At 42.1% G+C, this 25,803-nt stretch overlaps 1 protein-coding gene across 2 annotated transcripts in view; it reads left to right on the top strand.

Moving 5' to 3' along the window:
• The window catches only part of CDH20 (cadherin 20), a 118,795-nt gene extending 94,152 nt beyond the window's left edge, over positions 1-24,643 (top strand). For both annotated transcript variants that reach the window (XM_039549551.1, XM_010400163.3), the window contains exons 6-12: positions 1,086-1,273; positions 5,875-6,128; positions 9,488-9,624; positions 12,116-12,237; positions 14,143-14,260; positions 21,374-21,625; positions 23,035-24,643. In XM_039549551.1, coding sequence (XP_039405485.1) covers positions 1,086-1,273; positions 5,875-6,128; positions 9,488-9,624; positions 12,116-12,237; positions 14,143-14,260; positions 21,374-21,625; positions 23,035-23,534 — 1,571 coding nt within the window. In that variant the 3' untranslated portion in view covers positions 23,535-24,643. The remainder of the gene's footprint in view (positions 1-1,085; positions 1,274-5,874; positions 6,129-9,487; positions 9,625-12,115; positions 12,238-14,142; positions 14,261-21,373; positions 21,626-23,034) is intronic.
• Positions 24,644-25,803: the final 1,160 nt, after the last annotated feature.

The raw sequence follows: 25,803 nt of genomic DNA, 5'->3' as shown, positions 1-25,803 counted from the left end.
TTTTTTTTAAGCAAACTGATTCTTCTAGTGGTGTAAATCATTCTCAAGCCATTTTGGTTTTGACATTTTTATCATTTAGCTGAGTAATGCAAACTCCCGCAGTTCTTTTTGTTGGTATTCTTCTTCTCCATCTGTTTCTGCATGTTGCCCTGCTAAATCAAAGTGTTCCACTAAGATCATCAAGAAATCTCAACTTCCACTTTTCTTCTTCTGTTAAAGCAACTTGTTAAGCAAACCATTGCCAATTGTGTTTTGAAAGTGACATGAATTGTAACTGATATCAAACTCTTGATTAAGAAAAATGACAATTCATCAAACCTCATCCTTGGTGTCATTCTGCCTTGTAAAGCTCAATAGATGATGCAGTCAACAGAGAGGGTGCAACAAGGAAGGTTTGAATTTAAAGTATGATGCCAGAGAAGTATTTTAGGTACAACATTTATATTTTCAAAATACACTTTTAAAATAGCAGGTTGTTCTTTCCCCAGTCTTGCTGCTAAGCAAATTAGCAATGCAACAAATGTGCTCAAGACAGTATTTGTAGGGAGAGGCAATACATTTTAACAGAGTAACTGGTAAATTTGAAAGAAACTGACAAGATCCTGAGCTTTCTTCAGGGCTGAAAAGAAGTTTGTAGGGACTTGAGAAAGGATTTGTGGTGCTCAAAACTTATGTTTATTCCTGCTGTACAAACTGATCTAATAAAAAGATGCCTGTCCTATTAAATCTGTTCCATACCCTGCTTTATATCATGGCTGCAACAGCACTGGTGTTAATTGCCCTATTTTTCTAGTTGAAGTTCCTATCTTCAGGTGTATTGCTGTTAAAAAAAAAAAAAAAAAACATTCAACAAACCTTTTTATGTAACAAACACCTAAATAAAACTTCCCCAGGGAATTTAGCTGGGCTGTAGCTTTTTAAAGGAAATCACACGGCTGCCACAGCTTTGGGAGAGGTACTACAGGCTCTGTAGTACCATGCAGCATTGTGGCCTGCCCTGATCTGCTCTTTGCATTGCTGTGCAGTTTTTGGTTCCTCTTCACAGCCTGGTTTCTCACCTCTCTCCTCTGTGCTGCTTGTTCCAGAGCATTATCAGATGAGTGTGCTGGAGTCTGCTCCTGTCAGCTCCACCGTGGGCCGCGTGGTTGCTAAAGACCTGGATGAAGGCATTAATGCAGAGATGAAATACAGCCTTGTGGATGGAGATGGACTGGATGTCTTTGATATTAACACTGATCCTAATTACCAAGTTGGCATCATCACTGTGAGAAAGGTAAAAAAGCTTCCTTTTTATAGTAATTTATATGGCTAACAGTCCTGATTACATTTTATGTGTGGAATATTCCCTTATGCCAGCAGTAACTTGGTTCCCATTACATGACAGTAGCCCCTTTCCAGCTGTAAAGCACAATTTCTTTAGCACTTATTGCTAAAATATGAAAACAGACTGCATTCCTAGGAACAACTTCTATAAAGTGGGGACAGCATTAGCATAAACATGTCTTTTCCCACCAAAGGAATGTTCTGATTCCCTATTTATCTATTTAAATATTCTCTGTAGCTTAATTATCCTACAATGCAAGAAATTAGATCAATATTTGCATTTGAACTGTACATATTTTTCATTCTGGTGTTCCACAAACAATAATAAAGCATGCCTTGGAATTATTTATAAACCAATAAAACTCAGCCAGTGGTTTTTTTTTTAATTGCTGCTTGAAGATCCATAAATGCTAATTAGGCTAGAAGAAGCTGTCTCTAAAATGGCAGCTGTGAAACTGCTGGTACTCTGTACCACAGGCTATGCAGGAAGGCGTCGAGTATTTTGCTTAGGCTCCCTGCTATAGGATATTTATTCTACAATCTTACATAAATGTTAGAAGTTCAACTCTGTTTCTAGGTTATGAAATTGTAACCATATTTCTGCCTAAGCATATCTCGTGTACTAATAAGGAAGTATAGTCTCCATTTAAATAGCCTGGGATTAAATTGTGCACTAAAATGGAACAATACAGGGGAGAGCTTTGACCTTGCAAGTCTCTATGCCCTACAGCAAAGCATTTAAGCATGTATTTATGGTCACCTCTCCCCAGCTCTTGTTTATGCATATTAGTCCCTAAAGTTAAGCATATCTTCTGGAACAAAATAGATGTTGAATGCAAACTTTAATGTAATTTTCCACTCATTTATCAATGAAAGAAAATAGTTTCTTTGGAGTAAATGTGTCAATAAGCTTGACTTTTGTTATTATGAATACAGTTTTGCTACATGTTCATGTATGTCCAGAGGAGTTATAAAATGTATGGTATCAATCATATTAGAAGTGTACTGGCATCAGGTACATATTGCTCAATCCACCTACTGTACATAAACATTTGTAACATTTTATGTATGTCTCTAGCTTTATATAATGCTGTGATTATCAGTAGCCAAACACTGGGAAAGTTGTCCTTTGGATCCACTCAAGAAACAAAAAAAAAATTCAACTGGTGTCAATACAAAAGGATATCAAAATGGGGGGAGAGGGGAGAGAGAATTTCTAAAATGTCTAAATCAAGAATGAAATCTTATTTAAAAGTAAGATAATCTTTCCCTTTAATTATTCTTGACAGATTTCCCAAAAATAATTAACACTTCTAGCATGGGCATCAGAAAACCAGAATTTACAGTTATTGACAAGACTGTTGCTTGTGGTGTTGTGGCGACTTACCAGACCCTACTAATCCCACAAAATGTTGAGCACCTCCTGAAGATTTACAGTTCCTTCCAAACTCCCTGCCTGGGAGACTGATGCTCACCCTACCTTCCTTTTCCCCTGCCTTCCCTTTTGCACTGCCCATGGAAGGCAGGGTGGTGGGTTCCCCAGCCAGCACAGCACCCGAGAGAGCCCTGCCCTGTCCTGCCTTCCTTCCCTGGTCAATCACTTTCTCTTGCTGAACTCCCCCCTGCATAGTGCACCTCCCAGTGCCTGTGTCAGCACTGGCAGAAGGAGGACAAGGATGAGGAGCACTTTCCATGGGCTGCCTCTCCCCTTGGCTGTGTTTTACAGCATGTTTTACAGCATACTCAGTTCACAGGAGAAGGCAACATGCTTGCCCTCCCCATGGGACCAACACTGGGAAGAAATTTGAATGCACCCATGGCAGACAAATCTGATGAGGAGGACAGTGGTGTTGAGGCATTACCAAAGGAGAGAAACAGGAGGGAAACTCACCTTTTACAATGAAGGAGTCCGAGGCAAACAGGAGCATCAAAAATGTGATGGTCTAGCACACTTTTCTGGTTTTCCTAATTTTTCTAACTTGATCTGAGTGATTATATGTTTTAATAATGTAACTGGGTTTAATAATTGTTAAGTGTGTCTGTGATTTAACTGCTCTTTTTATAACTTAGCTTTTTTAGTGTACATGCAATGTTTCTCATGCAGTGTTCTTCACATGGGAAATCATTAAATATAATGGCCTCTTTCTTAGTATAGGCTTAGGCACCTTTGTATTGCACATTCCTTGCCAGATGGACAATAAATGTTGCTTGGTCCTGTGATTATATCTTACTGCTATTTTTACAGTGAATAAATATGCAACTGGTAGACAATAATGACTCTGCAGCAAGGGATATTACATTTGTAGACCTCGCCAAATCCTTGCTGACAAGTGCTATGCCTGCAATAGTCGCTGATGTACCAGGTGGAACTAAAGGCAGCAGGAGCAAATTTCGGATCACCTGTTTGTATCTGCTGCCACAGACTGCACAGTTTGTGCTGTCTCACTCACTGCACAGCTTCTCCAGCAGTACTGGACCATCGTGTCCCCAGCACAAGAAACCAGTTCCCATTCCAGACTTCATTCTTCACTCCCATGTACTAAATGCTGAGCGATTTTCAGTTTCATAATTTCAAGAATGCCAGTCTTTAGTCAGGCATTCCTATGCAGGACATCAGTGCTGTGAAAGCATGAGCTTTGATATGTCACTGCAACATTTCCAATTCTGGAGAAGGAAGCTGTTGCGGCAGCAGACAAGTACTGAAGTCTTGACTGAATTCAGGAGGTGTTTTGAGGCCCATAGTATATACTGCTGCCATGCCTGAGCATGGAAATCTTCTCCTGATGCTGCTTAAACTAGTACATGCCTCATGGCTGCAGAACTGGACACCACTGAGCATGGCAGGAAAGAAATGGGTTATGAGTGGTGAAGGAGAACTTTACAGTGATGATCTTTGCACCTTTGACTTCCAATTGCTTTGGCATCCTCCTTTTCTATTTTTCTGCCCATCTCCATGCATCAGTCTGGTGGTTGGCCTTCAGATAGAAAGAGCTGAATAGAATAAGCAAAGGGGTTGGATGGGAGCAGCAGCAATCTTACTGTAATCTGAATGAACTGCTGCTGTGTGTGGTAATTCTACACATGATGCTCAAATCCCTGTGTACAAATAAAGCCACTCTTTTTGAAAGCGAGTCATGTAACAAAGAGGGGTATGCCCCACTGGATGACTCTGAGATTAGCCATTTCTTTCCTGGTACAAAGTTTGTCTTGCTCAGAATCTGTGCAAGCTAAGGGAATTCAGCCATGCTGGTCTTCAGCATTAAAACTCCCCAGATGATTCAAGTAAAGGGTTGTGACCATTTAACCACAGCACAATTGCTTGCAACTTCTGACTGCAACTTGAGAAGTGTGGCTGTATCCTCTGTAAGCTGTATTTCATCTGGTGAAATTTTTTTTACATTTTGGACTGGTCCTTCCATACTGTGATTCTGGTTTGTCAAATCCTTTCAGTTATCTCTTACCAAGACTGGTAAGTAGCACATTAAATATGGAATTTTTCATTCAGTTCTAAGAAGGTTTGGAGAGACCTTATTTTCTTCAGGGATCTCTGAAAAGAAGATGGAAGGGAGATGAAAAATTTATTTATTGAGAGGTTCAGTGTCAGCATTAATTACTTCTATAGCCATGTATACCAAATCAGTAGTTTTATCTAGACAGGAAATCAAATTCAGGTAACTACTAACAGAGGAAGCTGGCCCCCTTTATCCATTGTCTCAGGAAGGAAAGAAAAGGGAAAAGGAAACCTTTCTCAATCCCTGCTTCAAATAATACTTGAGTATTTAATATTTCACATTTCATATGAAGTGGAAGAGTTCCCACAGGAAGATATCAGGGATTATTTATAATTAAACTGCTTTGAAATTAAACTGTTCTCTAGGCAGGGAGCAGATTCAAATCCCAGCACTCATCATACCTGGACTGTGAACCTGTGTTTAGGATACTTACTGAAAGGAGCAGGTGAAAAAACCTTGCTCCTAGGAAGGATAGATGATGGATAAAAACTGGAACAAGAACTTGAAAGAGAGGCTGACCATGCTCCGTGCTCCCACTGGAGCACTGTAACAGCTTGGCAGACAGGGCTCTCAGACACAAGACTCCGGTGTCCTCAGGGAAAAAAAGAGGATGCTAACTGGGACCTCCACCTCCTGTGTGAGCATCCTTGTTCCTGCCACTAGGAGCAGTTTTGAAGAACCAACTGTCTTACCTTATTTTCAGGTACTCCCATTACTGTCTGTTTCTTCATTTATTTTTCTCAGAGTGGCATGAAACAGGTGGTGTGAATCACAATGCAGTGGCAGGGTGGCTGCTTATATTTTCATTTTAGCAAGAAGAATGAAAGAATATGTATTTTGAAGTGATCTACAAGTATTTATCCTGGCCTTTTCTGCTCAACTATCAAAGACAGAAAAATTATACAGTGCCATTTCTAATACTACTGTCTTTCAATGCTTTTTCTGCATCTGCAAATATTTATCTTTGTTGCATTTACAATTAAAAGTAATAATGATATGGGTCAGTGTGCCTAATGCTAGATATATTTTTTCTCCTCAGCCTTTAAGTTTTGAGAGCAAGAAAAGCTACACCTTGAAAGTAGAGGGTGCCAACCCTCACCTGGAAATGCGGTTCCTGAACCTGGGACCCTTCCGTGACACCACCACCGTCCACATCAGTGTGGAGGATGTGGATGAGCCTCCTGTGTTCGAACCCAGCATCTACTTTGTGGAAGTGCCCGAGGATGTGGAGATTGGAACCACCATACAGATCATTTCTGCCAAGGACCCAGATGTGACCAACAACTCCATCAGGTCTGTCCTCTCTTTGTGTGTGGCCCCAAGAGCACTCCTTAGTCCATCTGGTTGGTGGGGCAGTGATGGGTGAGAGATGCTCTCTCTTTCCAGCCAGTAGTGGTTGTCAATGGCTTTAGCAAACCAGACCTCACACACTGAGGGCTCTCTCAAAGCAATGCAGGAGCTCCTCCTGTTCTGTGGTATGGAGGATGTCAGCATCAAGTCTTGCAATGGGCCAGTCAGGCATGTCCTGAGAGTGTACATTAAAAACAAACCCCAGACTGTGCCCCTTTGCTGGCAGAAAACCTGATGGCATCACTGAGAACCAGCTGCCATCCCGATGGGAAGGTGATCGATTTGCCTGTCCTTTCTCCCCTTTCTGTTTCAAAGCTTGCCCTTGTCAACAGCTCAAACACACAGCTACTTTTGAAGTGGATTGAATGCATGCTAATAAATATTAAAGAACTGCTAAATTATCTAATGTCTGCTCAAAGATGCAGAGCTAGATATTCTTGTAAGGCAGTAAGAAAGGTAAAGGTGTATTTACAGCCATGGGAGCTTCATAGCTGCAACTCAGAAAGGAACCAAAGGAGCAGATTTGTGTGACCATAGCACTCTTTTCCACAGTGGCTGCCAGCCACTGCCAGCCCCATTTATCAGAGGGGGCTGCTTTTCTCTGAGGCCAGCTCACACAGGAGTTTTCACAACATGCAGCAGCAACTAGTGACTGCACACTGATTATCCCAGCAGGTTGGCTTCTTCTCTCATCTGAGAGTTTTGGGTGTTAAACTGCTGTTTGACTAACCTTGCATCAGCCCAGCTTCTGAGATGCCTGTATTCAGGAACAGTCCTGGGAAATACAGGAGGGAGTTGAAACACTGAGTATTAGGAGTTTTTGAAGAAAGTGAAATCCAAATGAGCAATTCTGTGGGCTTCAGCTAGGAGATCTGAGCAGACATAAAGCCTATTCTTCTTAATGGTATTGCACTCTGTGTTGCTGGTCTAATTATTTTTTTTCATCTCTGCTATCTTAATATACCTATCTTTTCTACATTATAAGGTTATCATACTTCTCATGGCATTGTCTCAAATTCCTCAGTCAAACTATTATACTGCCTGCATCACAATTTCATTACCCTAAACTTTGTTCCACTCGCATCCTGTTTTGCTGATTACTGTCTAGCATTACCCAAACCCTGTAATACAAACAGCTCTCTGCTATCTGCTTAAAATAGTATAAGAATAATTCTGAGGACTATCAAAGGGTAGAATTGATCATTGTTATTTTTAATGAGGTTTCTCTTAGTTTTTTTCAGAGCTTTGCAATGACTACCCTTGATGAATATAAAGCACAGAATCCATCAACAAAAATAAATTTAAAAAAAAGTTGTAAATATGCACAGACTCTTTTGTAACTCTGTTCCTTGACAACTTCCTTCCTCTTTTCTCCCCACCTTCCTCCTTTTCCACCACCCTTTCTTCCCTCATTCCTTACCTCCTTTTCCCCCATATTGAGGTAAAGAAACAGATGAAAAAAATAAGAATAAATGCCATTTTTAATGCTATCTAAAATGCAGATACTAAGAATTAGTTCTTGCCTCTCTTGTGGTCTCCTGCATTCATTCCAACTCAGTGCAGTATCAGTCGGGCAATGTTTTAAGCTTGCACTGAATTCACTTTGCACAGGGCAAGGCAAGATAAGAAAGACAATAATACCAGATACATACTTTGTTGCACAAGCTGAAATCCATTTGAAATTTAAAATGTGGTCTGGCTCAAATCCTCATTTTCCCAGCATCCAGTACCTGGCTCCCACACTGTGAAATTCTGATGGTTGGAAATATGCCATGATTGTTGTTAAATGATTCAGGAAGATTATCTAACTAGTACAGTGGAAACAAGTGTGCAGGAGCAGGTACTATTAACAAGAGAACTTAGCTAGAGAATCTAGAAAAAAATCCACCTGTGCCTCTTGACACCAGTGATTAATTCTGCACCACTAATCACAAGGCTATATTCAATTTCAGATACTCATTGGCCTTAAACTGTCAGAGAGAAATTCTTTTTATAGCCCTCATACAAGAATAATTATTATACCAAAATATAGGAACACTCATACTTATTTCCTAAATAAATCAAATGCCTGAAAAATCTCTTTATTTAAGAAGAGATAAAAAGGACTGGGAAGGAAAGGGATACAAACCTGCCATCTTCCTCTTTGATTGTTCTGAAAAAGAGTGTAAAAGAATTTCTAAACAACATATCTCAATAGTGTTTTATATCCTGGTTTAATAAGTCCCTACATAAAGATAGGGCTGTCATGCTTGTTCCAGTGAATGCATTCATGCTGAAAGGAGAAAATTCAGAAGAATGAGCCCTGTTCAGTGTCTGGTGTGACTAATGCTTTCAGTTCCCATCCACTCTGATGAAAGAATCAACAAAAAGAACAGTAGTCTGGGCTCTGTTCTAGGTTGTGACTATTACCTAGGCCAATGTGTGGCTTTGGCCAAAGTATCCCTTACCATGCTAACAGCTGGGAAGGCAACTTGCACAAAGTGCCCTTAAGAGGAAGGCGATGCCTATGAAAGGTGCTGAGTATTTTACACACCCTGTGAAATCATCCCTCTGACAGAGTACTGCAGTGACATCTGTCAATCAGCTGCCTCCCTGCCCAGGTTTTCTGGTCTGCAGGCACCACCACAATTCCCCATTCACAGCTGCAAGAAGCTGGTTCCCAGCACAGAACTGACATGACATTGGTCAGGCAGGTTCGGTAATTACGATGAATCAGCCTCACAGAGGGAGCTGTTTTTGTGACTGGATGCTTTGAGAAAGCCACGCATCATCCCCCTTGTGCTGACATAGTGCAATCAGTAGCATGCTCCAGGATGCAGGTGGAGTTATTGCCCTGAAGGAGGAGAGAATGCAGAAGAACAAGGAAAGGAATGGTTCTTCCTCATCAACCTGGGTGCTCAGAGAATGAGCTGATCTGAAGCCATTTTCATCCTGTCTGAATTTGCCTAGAGACAGGGCATAATTATTTCTCTTTGAAAAAGAAATTATACTCCTCACTGGCAGATTTTCTCTGTAAAGCTGATGTTCCTGTGCTGATCTGTGCCTTACTTTGAGGCTTCTTCCTCTAAACCTTCCTGACTTCCAGCTCCATTCAAGTAGTACTCACTGTTAAATGCCATTAGCCACATGAACTTTTCCAACATGTCACTCTGGACCTATGCAAGTCAAAGGAGCACATAACTAGATTGTGGAAGAATGTGGATCTGCTGTGTACGACACTATCCCCACTGCTGATACTCTGTTGGCTATAACACACAGTTCTCAAAAGGATTGTGTAATATTTTTCATATGTGCTCTTGCAGATACTCGATTGACAGGAGCAGTGATCCAGGACGGTTCTTTTATGTTGACATTACATCAGGAGCACTGATGACTGCACGACCTCTTGACCGGGAGGACATTTCTTGGCACAATATCACTGTGTTGGCCATGGAGCTGAGTAAGGAGAATGCAAACTGTACATAGATTAAAGAGATACAGTAGACAAAGCAGGCTGAGAGACCTAAATTCAGCAGTTCACATACTGTTATGCACTGAGAGGGAAGCCGTATTAAGTGAATTGCTCTTCTGACATCAACAAGCGAAGACTGCATGTTATTTATTTTTTTAATGCTCATTTTCACAGGGTGGTGGGAGGCATAGGGGATGGCAATTAAATGCAGAGTCCTTCTTTTTCAATTCATTAGCATTCCAGGAATTAAAAACCCTTCCTGATATGTTTCTGGCAGAGTCCTCTAACTTCAGAAGGGCTAGGCAGCTAAAGCACAAACTGCAGAGGCTGCACAGCTGCCGCAGCTACCAGTCCTACCTGGAGGATTGAGTGGTGCAGGGACTGGGAGGCAGCAGTGATCCTACACTGCTAGGTCACTAGTTGAAATCTGCTCCGGTTCAGCAGCAAGTAAATGACATCGCCATCTGCTTGCTACATGAATAATTTGGGCCAGAGTGCTTTGGGATCTTCGAGTATGCTGAACTCGTTATGCTTTTGGGTTTTACAATGAGCTAAAACTCAGCTCAGGATTCATCTGTGCCGGGTATTTTTCAAGGCTATGAGAACAAGAAGATGCTCATTTCATCGGGTCAATATGAAAAATTTATCTAAGCTTGAAATACTCACAGACGTGAGCTTCATACAGGAGCTTGGGATATATAAGCAAATAAAAGGTTCACCTTGTCCTCACCTGAAATCTCTTTGGTTCACATAGCTTTTGCTCAGGATCTCTGTTCATCTTGTGAGGGGCAGCAGCTTTTTGGCAGCTTGGTGCCAACAGCTGAGTCATTCCTCATGTCTCAGAGAGCTTCCTGCACATCCAGGCTGCGCCAGAGATATGGGGCACTCTAAGAGGAACAAAGTTGCAACAAGCTTGCCCAGAATGCAATCTGCCAGCTTGAAAGCAGGGGAAATATGTCACAAGAGGTGGAGTGACTCTGCCACATATTTGCAGGCCATTCCACATGATGCCTTTCTGTGCCCTAAGTAGTGAGAGGGGTTCGTGAGACTGTGGGATTTCACCCCCATCTATTTTGACACCACTGTTATTTTCAGCCGCCAATAGCTACTGCAATTCCACGAACCTGTAAAAGCTGCCTCTGTAGCAGCACTTGAAGGTGAGAGCAATAGGAAAGCATGTCTTCCTTTGGCTCCCTTTCCACCAATCCTCCGTCAGTTTTGCTCCGAACATGGGCAGCACAATATTTTAATTTAGTGAATAGTTTCAAAAAGGTCATAGCTGTGCACTCCTCCTGAATAAGGCCCATAATGCTAAAGGTTAGATCAATATTACTAAGAGTGTAAATGCAGGTATTCATCTGCCAGAGCGATAGGTGTGTTAGCAAGACGTGTGTATGCATATGTGGGAAGCTGAAGGATTATATTACAAATTAGGGAGGAACAACATAGTTTGAGCATTATCTCAATGCCACAATGTGACACGTTATGGAATACAGTACATTGAACATTTAAGAAAATTCCAGAGTTTGTGAAAACTCTCTGTTGTTTATATGAATATATCATTTCTTACTATAAAGGGAGATATATTTGGAGATAAATGTATAAAGTGCTAAAGCTAAAAAGAAGATGAGAATACTAATTTTAAAGAATTTTCTGGACTTTTGCACTTCTTCTGACCCCTTAATATTTTTTTTCTTTCTGATTAGAGTTTCATTTTATCATTAAATAAGGGGGGGAAAGATGATTTGGGGCAGAAAAGCACTAAGAAAAACAAATTATTCTGTAGCCACTTAGTTTGGAATTTGTCAAGATATGTGAAAAGATGTACGGATTTACTGGCAAAGAAAGCTAATGAACCAGTGGGACAGAAACATCACAAATGATGTCATGAAGAATGTAAAATTTTCATTGCAGTTTTAAGCTTCACTGAAAGCTTTTCTGTACAATTTCATGTGTTATTACATTTTAAACCTCTCCGTACAAGGCATCAAAGACTTGACACTATTTTTGAGTTCAAAGAACATAAATTCTGAGCAAAAGCATATCTAAACTGGAGAATTGCCATTTTTAACAAGTTCTAAATAACAAGTCTATCCTTAAAACAGTACCTTCCCAGTTCATGCCACCAGTAGGGAGGCTCAACAAACAGTATTGCCCAGCTGAAGGGCAATGAAAAAAAAATACGGAGCATTGTCTAAAACTTTTGCTGTAGAATAGTTCATTGGACTGAACCAGGCTGAAGTCTTTTACAGAATTTGTTTGTAAAATATGTGATTAGATGGGAAGCCAGGCTAGACAGAGAGCAGCATTTGCAGCTTCACTCTGAGTCACACAATACCCAAGTCCACACAGTTCCCGATGGGAAAATGTGATCTAACACAAGCTAGTAGTGGAAAACCTGCTTTACATCTTGAGAAGATTGAGGAGCAGCATCTTCCCCTTCCCATATATTGCCTTTCTTTACACCTTCTTCTTCCAGATAACCCCTCACAGGTGGGCAGCGTCTCCGTGACGGTGAAAGTCCTGGACGTGAACGATAACGCACCAGAGTTTGCAAGATTTTACGAAGCTTTTGTTTGTGAAAATGCCAAAGCAGGCCAGGTGAGAAATGCTTGTAACACCAGGGGTTGGAAAGGGGATGCTGTCCTACATGGAGGCAGCATGCCAGGAAAGGTGAGTGCTGGAAAGAGGCTCAGCTGCCCACACATTTCATCAGAACTCTCATCAGCCGCCATCTGTGCTTCATTCCAAAGGCAAGCATGTCACACTGGAAGGAGCATCGTATACAGCACCTCTTGTTTCTTCCACATGTCTTCTCTTCTCCCACAGTAGATTCTAGGCTCACTGCACAATACATTCCATAGCTGAAATGAAGCCTTCCCTTAGGCATGTGCCAGCAGGCGAACACCCAGTGTGTCCTGTAGCAGCATCAAAGAGAGAAGTGTTATGAGAAGTGCCACAGAATCAGTCCAGGCCACGTATGACAGACAAGACTTACTAATAAAAGTTTTAAGAGCCTTAAGCTCTTAAAACTGGACTTATGGGAGCTGGACACAACTTACTACATCAGATTCAAAGGGTTCCCAAGCAGAACATGTTCTGCTGTGAACTGGAGGTGACAGAGAGTCAAAAGCAACACAAGATTTCCTGTTCCACCCACTCTAAACTCTTCAAGCAAGCAGCAAAAACTCTTTGCTTCTCTCCCTTCTGAAACCCCATCAAAGCCCTTGAACAAGGTCACCAGTGCCAGAGATGGACGTGAGCTCCCTCTCAGACCCTTGGATCTGCTGCAAGCTCTCCTGCTGATCGTTTGTGGGGAGCCTCCTCTTGCTCCACCACCAGGGTCCACGGTGGGGACTGGTTCCTCCTAATGCAAAGCTGACTAGCAGAGTTTAAACACACAGACATACCTCTCATGATCTGTGAAGGAAAAATTATGCAAGTAATGTTACTGTATGTTTGCTGAAGCTTCTCCCAGCTGTGTGAAGCAGAATGAAACAGCTGATCACTCCTGGGGTAACTGTCCTTACAACTATCATATATAGGATATTTTCATCTCACCAATTTACAGAGGTTCTTAACAATATAGGCAACAGAAATCATTGCCTAGACCTTTTTTCCTGGTTTTGAAGGGTGGGTGTCCTAAGTAATAAACTTTCTGAGTTCATTATTATTATGAATGCTAATTTGGACTACTTTCTTCAGCAGAGAACGCTAAATTCTATTGCCACATTTTTAAAAGTTCTGAAATCAGTTTTAAGGTGGTGAATAAGACTTTATGGGTCTGACATTTGCCTTTGAATCCCAAAATAACTTTCAAGTTAAAAAATCCAGGTGAAGATTTGTTCCTTGTCCAAAAAGGTGCCAGAATGTTTATTCAGACAGAGCTCATTGTGCTTCAAGCTGTTAGACCTACTTTACAAAGCCCCTATAAGTGAAGTAACAAATCTCTTTCTGGATTTAGCATTGTCTTAGTCCCTTTAGTTTGGTATTATTTATTGCATATGCAGAGCTTCTGCATGGTTGGCTTTTCTCTCTCCACTGACATCTTGGGAGGAATTTTATTGATTTAAAACTAAAAGAGTGGCAAAATAATCAACCTGAAGTCCTTTTCTACCTGCATAATGAAGCTGAAATTAAGGGCTTTCTTACAAGCTCTTTAATGCACAATGAATCTTCTGAAAAACCTGGGCCCCCAAAAGAAAAAAAAGAAATGTGCAACAGAAGATAGGAATACATGAGAGGAAAGCATCTGTTATTTGAAGCAAACTGAATATCTCCTCCTTTGTTTAAAAGTGATGTGCATGACCACAGCAAAATAGGTGACACCTGCAAACTTTTGAGTCTCTTCTTGAGAGAAGATCGTACATCTGGAAGGCAATTTTTTTCAAATGCTCCAGTTGCTTATATTTACAGATATAAAATACATGTTATCTGTTTGATTGTTGTTTATATTATAAATATTTTGCTTCTCACCTGTTTCTACTTTTCTCTTGTGTTCTGTAGCTGATCCAGACAGTGAGTGCCATCGACAGAGATGACCCACAGGAGGGTCAGCACTTCTACTACAGCCTGGCTCCAGAGGCAGCCAACAACCCCAATTTTACTCTAAGGGACAATCAAGGTAATCAGAGTGGACACAGACAGTTAGCTACTCTAATTTCTAATGCCTGAGTTGGACTTAAGAAGCTGTGACTTACAGTGGGTGATAAGACTGCCATTTCAAATAATACCAAGTGACACCTGCTCCTTAAAGGCAGTAATAAAATGACATATTACTTAATACACTTGAAGATTACATGATATTTTCATCTCTATAAATATTCTCTAGCAATAGGCCCTTTTTTCTTTTTCAAGGAAATGTGCCAGTGTTTTGTGCAAATTCAGGTCTTTTGGTCAGGCTGCAGGCATCTTGGATTATCAGAGTGGAAATTGCATTCGCTCAAAAGGAGATGCTTAAAGGTAGGATAATAACTGGAACTAGGAGACAAATCTGAAGGGAATTACACTGCTCTTTTTTTGTACTCTTTATGCTTTCTCCCAGGCATAGAAAAAGGGGTTTTTGTACTGTTCCAGTCTTATCCCCCAAGCACTTTTTTTCCTTCTCCTTGCACATCCTTATTTCCCTAGAGAAAGAGGGAAGTAGGGAGCACTAGCAGAGCCTTAGGGGGGTAACTTGGTGTTCAGCAAAAGGTCTGTGTAAGATGACCTAAGTAGAAACTGAAACACCATTGGGAAGACTCATGGCAAATCACTGGCATTTGAACATTGTAATCAGTGGAATTTGATCCTTTTGGGAAAGCTTTGGTGGTTTTGGATCCTTCAGGAATGTCCTGCCATAGCAGGCCTTTGCATGACTGCTGTTGATAGATGATCTCCATGGGCAGACCAAGTCCAAAATCAGGTCTGCACCACCCTTCATTAGGAAAGAGAGATGACCTTGAGTGACCTGGTGCAGAGCTTTGAAAGTTAGTATTGAGGGGCTGGGTTCCAGTAGGAGTTTAGTGTGTAAAGTACCACAAATCAGCAAGCGATTCTAGAATAAATAGGGAGAAAGACTGGCCACCTGCAGCATCCATGGCCAGCCTCCAAGCCTAACCTTGCTCCCACACATGCCTACTTGTCACACTTACTTCCATTAGCCCCTACCTGGGCCTCTCCAGGCATATGAAAGAGCAACACAAAGGCTTATAAAGAAGCCCATGCCTTCATTAGCCAAACATGTCTTAAAACATGCTACTTGCAGTGTCTGGAGCCCTCCTCAACAACACACTAATGCTCTTTCATCCCAAAAGCATTTTGTTCTATAGTGTCCCTGAAGCGTCCCCACACAATTTCTTGTATTTTTATCCCCTTCTTTCTCTCATTGTCTCTTTTATTTTTTAGTATATATTACCAAAATAAATGAACAAATATAACACAACTATTGCTCAAGCATTTGGGAAACCAAGCTCATTTCATCCTCAAGGCATTGTTCTAAAAAAAGAAACTCACAAAAAATTCCAGCATCAGATGCACTTTTTCTGTCTAAGGCCATACTTGCAATAATTTATAGTGACAGCAGTGACTGAATGACTGTGCCTCCCACTCTCTATAAAATACCAGTTTTCCACATATATATATATATACATACATATATATCACATCACAAGAAGCCTATGGTATTATTAATTACTAATTTGAAATAAAAATGTTAGGTATCAAACCCTTGACTATTTGAATTGTCCACATTTTGGTCACCATAGTATAAGAAGCACATTAAGCTATTAGAGAGTGTCCATGAGGATGGTGAAAGGTTTGAGGGGAAGCCGTATGAGGAGTAGCTGGGGTCACTTGGTCTGTTCAGCCTGGAGGAGACTGAGGGGTGACCTGATTGCAGTCTATAATTTCCTTGTGAGGGGAAGCAGAGTGGCAGGTACCGACCTCTTCTCTCTGGTGACCAGTGACAGGACTCGACACAACAGCATGAAACTGAGTCAGGGGAGGTTCAGGTTGAATACAATTTTCAGGTTTCACCCAGAAGCTGTTTGAGCACTGGAAAGGTTCCCCAGGGCAGTGGTCACAGCACCAAACCTGTCTCAGTTCAAGAAGCGTTTGGGCAAAACTCTCAGGCACATGGTGTGACTCTTGGGGTGTCCTGTACAGGGCCAGGAGTTGGATTCAATGATCCTGATGGGTCCCGTGCGACTCAGCATATTCTATGATTCTATGATTGAGGGCTTTTTTACTGCCTCAGCAATTTGGAGTGCAGTAGTCATGTCAATAAAAGTAATTTGTGCTTGTATTTTCATCTAGGGGCCACTAAGAACTATATAAATCACATAACTTAGGCACAGAGGGGGTAGCTATACTGTTTGTCACAGGGTGGCTAGACAAGAAACAGAACACACTTTGCTAGTCACAGCCTGTGCCCAGACACACGAGACAGGAATGCTTCCCAGGCTCTGGGAAGGCGCTGTTAAGATTAGCAGTTGTGCTGATTACTTGGTGGTCCAATATAGCAGTAAGAGAAACTGCAAGATGTGTAACCTTCTTGGCAACAATTAAAACCTTGATTTATATGGAGCAACAGATAGATCACAGTTTGCATTCTGATGAGCTGTTTCACATAGTATTTTGGCCCGTGTAATTTTAGTCTCTGAGAACTTCTTCACTCCATTCTTTGCATATCTTCAGCAGACAGAGGAATCCTATTGTTCTCCTCTATAGCTGGGGATCTGGGGCAAGGAGAAATTAAGCTACTTACACGCTGGGTTCTCTTTGAGTTCAGTAAAATCAGAGAGAGGTAGACATGTTAAGTAGCTGCAATGATCTGGGCACAAATGGCTTCCCAAGCCCTTAAAGGATATATGTGATGAAGCAGGGAATTCAGCTGGAGTCTCCCATCCCTTCCATGTCTGCTGTAGGGCATTGGCAAGCCATCTTCCCCCACTTCTAAGTCCAGATGAGACTATGCTGGGAAAAAGTTAAAAAGAGAGGCTTGCTGTAAGAATGAACAACAAAATAAGATTGCTGCATTTTCAGATTAAACTGAGCTGATCTGTTGAATCTTAATCACTGCCCTCCATCTTTGGGAACCAGGAACTGTTGAAGAGAGAAGCCTTTTTTAATGGGTGCAGGATCAAGATTGGTCATACCCCCACCAGGCCTGTCACTGGAAGCCTCTGGAAGTTCTCCACATTGCAATTAAATTTGTCCTAGGAAAATTTTTAGCTATTTCTGCCTTCCCTAAAAATGTGGTCTACTTCACACATGTAAGCAGTGAGATGAAAATCCTCAAGAAAAGGTGTGACTCTTTCCCCAGCCCAGTGGTGTCTGGATTGCCTGCTTCCTTGTGCTCTTTCTCCCACTCCTGGTGAAATATTTCTTTATATTATTCCTAACTCTTCATAATTTTTACAATCAGTTTTTAAAGTCTAACAGAATTTTCAGGCTAATCATCCCCAGTTCTCCTGCAGGAGCATGCAGAAAGAAACCAAGCCTTTCTTGTGAGAAGAGCAGTGATTAGCTCTGATCTCAAGGTTGGCACCTACACAGTGTTTAATTCCCCTGACCTCTCCAGAGGGGTGCATCACTTCCAGTGGGGCAGAAACCTACAGGAAGATGGTGCTCTGTGGCTTTTTCTGACAACCACAAGAAGACAGCAGCCTGCATGCCTGTGGGAAGTTCAGTTTTCACACAAATGTGGGACCAGCCATGCTGCAATCTTCGGCATCTCTGCTCAGTGTTGGACCTAAGTGCTGCCATCCAGCCCTCTGCAAGCCAAAGGTGCTATGTTGGAAGCTGTGATGAAAAATATTGTGCATTCTTATCATGCCTGCTTTTATTTTTTTAACATAATGGGGCTTTCATGTCCTCAATAGCCCTCTTCTCTTGAAGGCTGGGGCTTAGCAGATATCAAATTTGGAAGAAAATTGTGTATTCCAGTTTCTGCCATGCTGCATCACATTCCATCATGTCCTTCGCACTGCAGTAGCACTTCAAATCACATTGGCTTTTGATGAGTCACACAACAAGTTTTGGCACCAATGTATTTCAGTTGCAGAGTAACAGGTAGAACAATTCTTTAGGGATGATTTGGATGCCTGCCTAGTACAAAGCAAAATGAAACAAAAGGCCCAAAATGTAGTGCTGTGAGTTACAAAGAGAATTTAATCACCAAGAACATTTAAGACCTTGATGACATGTTCAGTGCATCACAGCAGAAGGTATATATACGTATTTATCTTTCAATATTAGATTATAGAAACGCAGTTTTGGCCTGAAAAAAGAATTATTAAAACCTTTGAGATCTCTCACTAGCTGATTTTGCACAGCTTCTGTCAGGTTCACTGCCTATGACCTCTTTTGCAGGCAAAGTATGACCAGCTCAGAATAATTAAGTCTGTTTTCCCCCCATAAAGAGCAATTTTACATGAAATGAAGGTTTGCTGTCACCTGAATAGAATTTGTGACTTCTATTGTAAATCAGTTTAAAGAAAGTGAATCCTTCACCCAGGAAAGAGAAAAACAACCAAATTACTACAGTTAGGATGACTCAAGTGTTTTCATTGACACAGCATAAATGCAGGCACTTTGCCACTTTCTGCCTTGGGGCTGCTTTTCCTCATGCTAAAACTGGCCCAGTGATGAAAAGATATGGTATTAATAGCTGGGGAGTACATAGAGGGGGAAGATAAACAGCCCAAGGGAGAGAAAGCACTTGTATGTGCCCCAGGAGAGAGACGGGAAAGGTTTGAGCAGGCAATGGCTCCTGTCCACAGCGCTGCCCTTACCCAGGAGCCATGGGAGGCACAGGGTACTGCTCCCTGATGGGTTTTGGGACACATTCCTGAATCATAGAATCATTTCGGTTGGAAAAGACCTCCAAAATCATTGAGTCCATTGGACACTGCCAAGTCCACCACTAAACCATGGCCCTCAGTGCCCCATCTACAGATCTTTTGAATGTCTCCAGGGATGGTGACTCAACCACTTCCCTGGATAGCCTTTTCCAACGCCTGACCACCCAGTCAGTGAAGAAATTTTTCCTAATATCCCAGCCTCCCCTGACAAAGCTTGAGGCCATTTCCTCTTGTCCTATTGCTTGTTACTAGGAAGAGACCTACCTATGTCTGTCTGTACCCACTGCACATACTCAGAGCTGCATGGCATATCAAAGGTGAAATCAGTAAACACTGACACATAATCAGTTTTAAGCAACTTTGGGATTTCATCTTGCACCTGGCAGTTTTTCCTCAAAGCTCCAGCTCTTGGGATCACATGATTTATCAAGACACTACAATTTCACTATATATTTGCATGCAGACATGCAGCACACTTCAGAATTTTATGCTTTCAGAGTAAAAGCTTGAAATGTCATTGACATGCAAGAAAAAAGACCCTGAGATTCTTTTAAAAAACATGTCATAAATTTAAATTAATCTCACAAACTGTGGAACCTGACATCTCAATACTTAGGTGTGCCTGTACTCTCTGATGCCATAAGATTTGCAGCACAGAGCATGTAACTTGGAGCATAGTTTAAGTCTAGGAGACAAGTCTAGTGGGTCTAGCTTGAGTTTGCATGTATTCCATAGTTGGCTGTATATGATGCTCCTGATTTCATTTCTAAAAGCCACCAAATCATTTCTGGTGTCCAGACTACAGTAGATAATACAGCTGAATTTATCTGCGTATAACCTGAGTCTCTACACTGAAAAAAAATCACCCAAGATTTAAATTTTAGCAGTGAATGGACAGAGAAATAACAAGGAAATTGAACACTTCTATGTTAATATTTTAGCTTTTTTCACAGCCTACTTGTGATCAGAAGGTTTCTTGCCATTTCCAGGCAGCAGTCCCATGGGAACAGCTGATCAGCATCCTGCATTTTCAAGCATAGCAAATATACATTGGTAACAACCTGGAGATGTAGATGGCCAAACTGTGTGACCTCTTTTTAACCAAGGGAACAGGAAATAAAACTAAGTCATAAAAGAAACTGCATGAAGATCATCTCCCAGAAAAATGCCACAGTATCACTGCACAGAATCAGGGCTTGTAGGTCTGCCAAAGAGAAAAAATAACTGTGTTCCCCATTTGTCTTTGCTTGCCCAAGCCTTGCAGACATGTTTGTAACAAAGGACAATTTTCATGCAAGTTCCTTTAGATTCCCTGGTGAGCCACAGCACATTGGAGACATTCAGTCTTGCACTTTCCTAAAGTCTCTGAGGCCAAAAGGCTTAAAAGTCAGCACTGACAAAATCAACACCCCTTTCCAATGAGTTTTGCCTTGGCATTGTGAGATGAGAATTGAGAACAACTTCCTGAATCCGCTTTCTTTCTAATTAGGAAACTTGGTGCACATTCTGAGGAATTTGAGGGAGGATGTAGACAGGAATTCAAATGCCACTGGTATATTTTGACATTTAAAAAAACATGTTGAAAATGAAGGAAAAAACCCCAAAGGTAGGAATTTCCCTTGAAATGGCCAACAGCAACTGGCTGTTAGGTCACTCTTTTACTATTTTTGTCAGCAGCATCATTTTGATTCCTTTTGATTTAAGTTCTTATAAAAAACAGGCAGTCATACTAAATGAAGCAGAATGGTCAAATCAAAGCAGAATAATTCTGACAATGATGACACGAAGCATTCTGACTTTTTTCAGTGGCAGAAGTACTAATGAAATTGCATGTATTTCACAGAAAAAATGTTTTGTTGCAAATTTTCAACTCGCTGCTGCTTTAGGATAGCAAGCTGGGTTTTTTTCTTTTGTCTCTTTGTTGCCTTGAGCAGATGAACATGCCACATATCAAAAACCACAGGGTAGCATAAAGTGTCCACAAGGGTTATATGCCAGCATCTCCAAAATAGTGGCAGTGTCTGAGGTGTAGAAAAACTGTTGAGCACAAGTAAACAGGGACAAGTTGCCTTCAACTGCTCATTTCTGTCTTGCCTTCTGAATGCTCTCTTAGCTAAAACTGAAGACTGGGAGTTTGCTCTGGGCACCTTATATCAGAAGGGGTAAAGGCAACTCCTGCAGTGTGTATGCCTCTCAGGTTTGGAGCTACAGCCTGAGAAGATACTGGAATAGGGGAAGCAGAGGCGAAATGATTAGTGATGAACTAATTTTTTAAAAAAAAGGAGAGAAGAAAAATGAATGTGAGTCTAGGGCTGATTTTTTAACATTCCTTCTCTGCTGAATGTATTTGCTCTGCATATAAGCTGTTCTCTCTGTTTATTTCCTGCCCCTAGACAATACAGCATGGATTTTGACAAGGCGCTCTGGCTTCAGACAACATGAGCAGAACACCTTTTACCTGCCCATCCTGATCAGCGACAACGGGCGCCCGGTGCTGAGCAGCACGGGCACGCTGACCGTGCACGTGTGCAGCTGCGACGAGGAGGGCATGGTGATGTCCTGCAATGCTGAGGCCTACGTCCTCCCTGTCAGCCTGAGCAGAGGGGCACTCATTGCCATCCTCGCCTGCATCTTTGTTCTGCTAGGTAAAGCCCTCACTCACTTCTTCTTGGGAGGGACAGACTTTTTGGTTCTGGCCAGGGGGTTGCTGATCCACCAGAGGTCTAGGACCCAAACACACACACACACATCTGTGTATATGTGTGTATGTAGACACATGCATACCTAAAGGGCCAAATCAAGGACCTGATGGTGTAGTCAGCTGCATCTGGCTTCAGGCTCTGGACTGTAGGAATGGGGGAAAACTATGGCCTGCAAGTATTTCTGCCAGATGTCCAAAGTGCTAGGGTGTCTGATATGGCCATGCTTTCCTCCAAGGGTATGGCAGTGAGAAGTACTGAGAGCTGTGGCTGGGGGCAGGTTAGTTTCTCATCCTGCTCCACAGCAAGCCCAGTTCCATTTCTTGTCTTTTGGAGAGAAATATCCCCACCTCCATCCTTTTTCCTTGAGACACTGCATTTAAACAGTGCCTGTTCTGCAATAAAGGGGCTGAGCGTCTTGTATGAGTTCTGTCTCCACAATTAAACGTCATGCTTTCCTTGCCCAGACGTCCTATGTCCCCTGTTAGCTGTTGCTATCAAAAGAACTTCACTTCCCTTGTTCACTCTCTCAGATCGCGAGATACTAGTTCAAAGCACACATTTCCTGAAATTTCAGGGGACCCAGTTTAAGGAACAGTGTAGTAAGATACAGGAAAAATTCTTTAAAAGTACCTCGGTTCTGGCTTTTCAAAGGAGCCTAGATACCTCAGCTCAAAATTTCAGTATCCAAAATCTTTGCTGAGTTCTAGCTCTGGAAGCGGTCACCAAGTGATGGCACATTTTCGACAGCAAAGGGCTCTGGTGCCTCTATGACCACTTCTCCCCATGCTAGTAAGCACGGTGAGGGCAAGGAGCACCAGCACTGCAGCACTGCAAGAGGGTTGCAGATAAACAAAAAGTTCCTTGGAACAGACTAAGGGACTAGCTGTGCATTTTGCTGTGTAGGCAGACATATCACCGTAGTGCCTTAGGACCATCCATCTCTGTCACATGCAGTGGCCAGTCCAAGAGACATCCCCAAAGCAGGCTGCAAAACCCACCCACAGAGCAGAAAACAAAATATCCCCATGGAACTATGCTGCTGCAGATAAACTGTTACTGACCTCTGAGCTGGCTAGCTTAAAAGTGGCAAGCACGATTGGATATACATGTCCTAAGTGTCACCAAGAGTTAAGAATTGGGGTGAGAAAGGGGACAGATTAGCAGGACCTCAAGATACTAATTTTGACTGGGGAGAGAGATTTCTACACCACTCACCTTGCGAACAACGCAGCTCTTTAAATCCAAGGGGCTAGTTGGGCTCACCCAGGGGAAAGTAGGGCAGAGGAAAGTCCGAAGCCCTGGCAAGATCTGCCTCCTTGCTGACAGTGCCATGTCTTGCTTGGCTCCCACAGTGTTGGTACTCCTCATCCTCTCCATGCGGCGCCAGCGGAAACAGCCATACATCATCGACGAGGAGGAGAACATCCATGAGAACATCGTCAGGTATGATGATGAGGGTGGCGGGGAGGAGGACACGGAGGCCTTTGACATCGCCGCCATGTGGAACCCACGGGAGGCCCAGCTGGTGGTGAAGAACCGGCAGGACATGCTCCCTGAAATAGAGAGCCTCTCCCGATACGTGCCTCAGGCGTGCGTCATGGACAACAACGTCCACAACTACGTGCTCGCCAAGCTGTACGAAGCTGACATGGACCTGTGGGCACCTCCCTTCGACTCCCTCCAGACGTACATGTTTGAAGGGAACGGCTCGGTGGCAGAGTCGCTCAGCTCCTTACAGTCCGTGACGACAGACTCAGACCAGAGCTACGACTACCTGACGGACTGGGGGCCGCGCTTCAAGAAGCTGGCCGAGATGTACGGGGCCACAGACAGCAGCGGGGCTCTGTGGTAACAGACGAGGAATGGCAGAGGGCTTTCCATGTGAAACGGTGTCCAGTTCGGTCCATTCTCATCAGATGCTTCCATGGACATGGGTGAGGCCTCATAAAAAAATAGCAATACGGTGCTTGGATGAGAATGGGAAGAAGGGTGCGAATGAAGGTCTCTCTGGATCAGCTTTACTCAGTTAAATTAAGTCACAGTTTTGAAACTATGAGAAACAGAAGGAAGGAAGTTTTTTCCTGGTTTTTACAGCAAAATTGGAGAGCTCCACACCTGGAATATAATGACATTGCTCTCTCTCTCTCTTCCTTTCTCTTCCCTTTGTACACGGCAGCTTACTGAGCTCTATACATCAGGGTTCAAAGATCTGTAAACTCCAACTGTAATCTCCAATTTACTGAGAAATTGTCACCACAGAAGAGTTGTTCCCCACTGGTTATTTTTTTTCCCCATTAAAACAGCAAAGAATTGCTTGCTAACAGGAGGGAAAAAAAATCCGCAAAGCAGAAGATTGAAACTGGAATCTCAGAGGGCTCCTTGTAAACTAAACTCCTCCCTCTGTTGCTAACAGAGTTCTTTTTTAATCCTTTAGAAACAAGGCTGAGGTTGGGGTTCTTTCCCACATGACTGAGGGGAAGAGGCTTTGAATTTCTGCTCTAGTTTAATGGCTGATCTGTGAGTCATTGGCGTTAACACTAATCCATCTCCTATCAAGTTTGTGTAAATTTATTCTTGACTCTTTAAAAACATGACTCTGCTAAACTGCTCAGAACAAAACCAGAAAATCTGCCTCTTTTGCACTGTAGATGTCTCTTCCATGTGCCAAATGTGAAGATTAGATTCTACCAATGAAAGCCAAATAAATTTTAAAATAAGAAAAAGCTATATTTGGTAACTACATGGGTTAGATGGGCTTTCCTAATCTGTGTGAGGTCAATCCAAGGGATGTTTACATACTGTAGATAACCTACTTGAACAAATGCAGTATTATAGACCAATAAATGGATGTAAGAAAATTACATGTATAAGTTTTGTATATTTGTTAATTTTGGTAATAAATATGATGTACTGCATACAGTACAGTACCTTAGCACCTCTTTTAATAAAAGTTAAACAGAAGGGGAAGTCTGATGGCAATTTATTGACTGCTTTGCACACAGCAGTTAGTGCTTATCTGCAGCTTTACGTGCCTTGAGCATCAAGACAAAATGGTTCATCAGCATCATGTCAAGGAGACAAGGCTTCAGTTTGCAGAGTCGAGCAGATTGTCTTCTTCTTTTATCACTGTTCATTTGGACATTGCCCTTAGCAGTGAATCAGCTCAAGTACAGCCCACCAGAGTAGTTACCTTTCTAATCGAATAATGTTGAAGTCAAAAGAAAGTCTTGCCTGATTTTTTTGAAACGTTAAGGCTGGGGCATTGATAGGCTTGGAAACCAGTTACACAGCCCTGACAGAGTCTCATGCCTTCAGAGACATGACAGACTAGGATAAAATATCTATTTATTCTTACTCTGCAGTCAGTTTTGTACCTGGATCTTCTCTTGTTTGCTTGTGTAAATGAGAAGAGCTAGGGAACTTACACTAACACAAGTTTCATGGAGAGTGGTGAAAGGCCTCTGAAAGCAGAACAGTCTGCAATGGAATTTGCAGGTTTATTTCTAGCTAAGGAATCTCTACACCTCAAATTGCCCAGAAAATAGATGTGCACACATAACCACCAAACTACCACACTTTTACTACGGGCATGCCATGCTCAGTTCCTGTGGCAGATGTGCACAAAACATTTCAGTCTCTCCTTTGCCTAGTCTTAAGCTGTACCAATTTAAGACAGGAGCCTTGTTTCCATAGACTCATGCAAAGTCATGCATCCCTGGAGAGCCATGCACCCATCAAGGAAAAAAGTTTTTACTGACTTCTTGTTTGCTCATCTGACGTGATGTAAATCTGTGCATTCACAAATGTAAAATGCCATGGGTTCTGCTTATCACCTGAAAATGCTTTACACCATTACAGAAGGAGCACTGATAATTATTTGATAATGATTCTTGTACTCATACCGTAGCACTCACCCTCACATGTCATATTGATTTTAAAGCACTAGACTAGAACCGCAGCCATCATGATCAAGGAAGTGGTGTAAAGGACACAAAGTTGCTGTTGAGACTCTGAGAGCTTTCTTGCCTCCTGCCACCAACAGATACCACAGAACATAGACAGGAGGACACCTATTCCACCACTTCCCCATCTAAACATTAGTTTTACGTATTTTAAGCAGA

The sequence above is a fragment of the Corvus cornix genome, chromosome 2, assembly GCF_000738735.6.
Source record: "Corvus cornix cornix isolate S_Up_H32 chromosome 2, ASM73873v5, whole genome shotgun sequence".
In the NCBI taxonomy this organism is placed as follows: Eukaryota; Metazoa; Chordata; class Aves; order Passeriformes; family Corvidae; genus Corvus; species Corvus cornix.
Note: the sequence above shows the minus strand (reverse complement) of the source record. Positions and strands in the feature narration are given on the sequence as shown.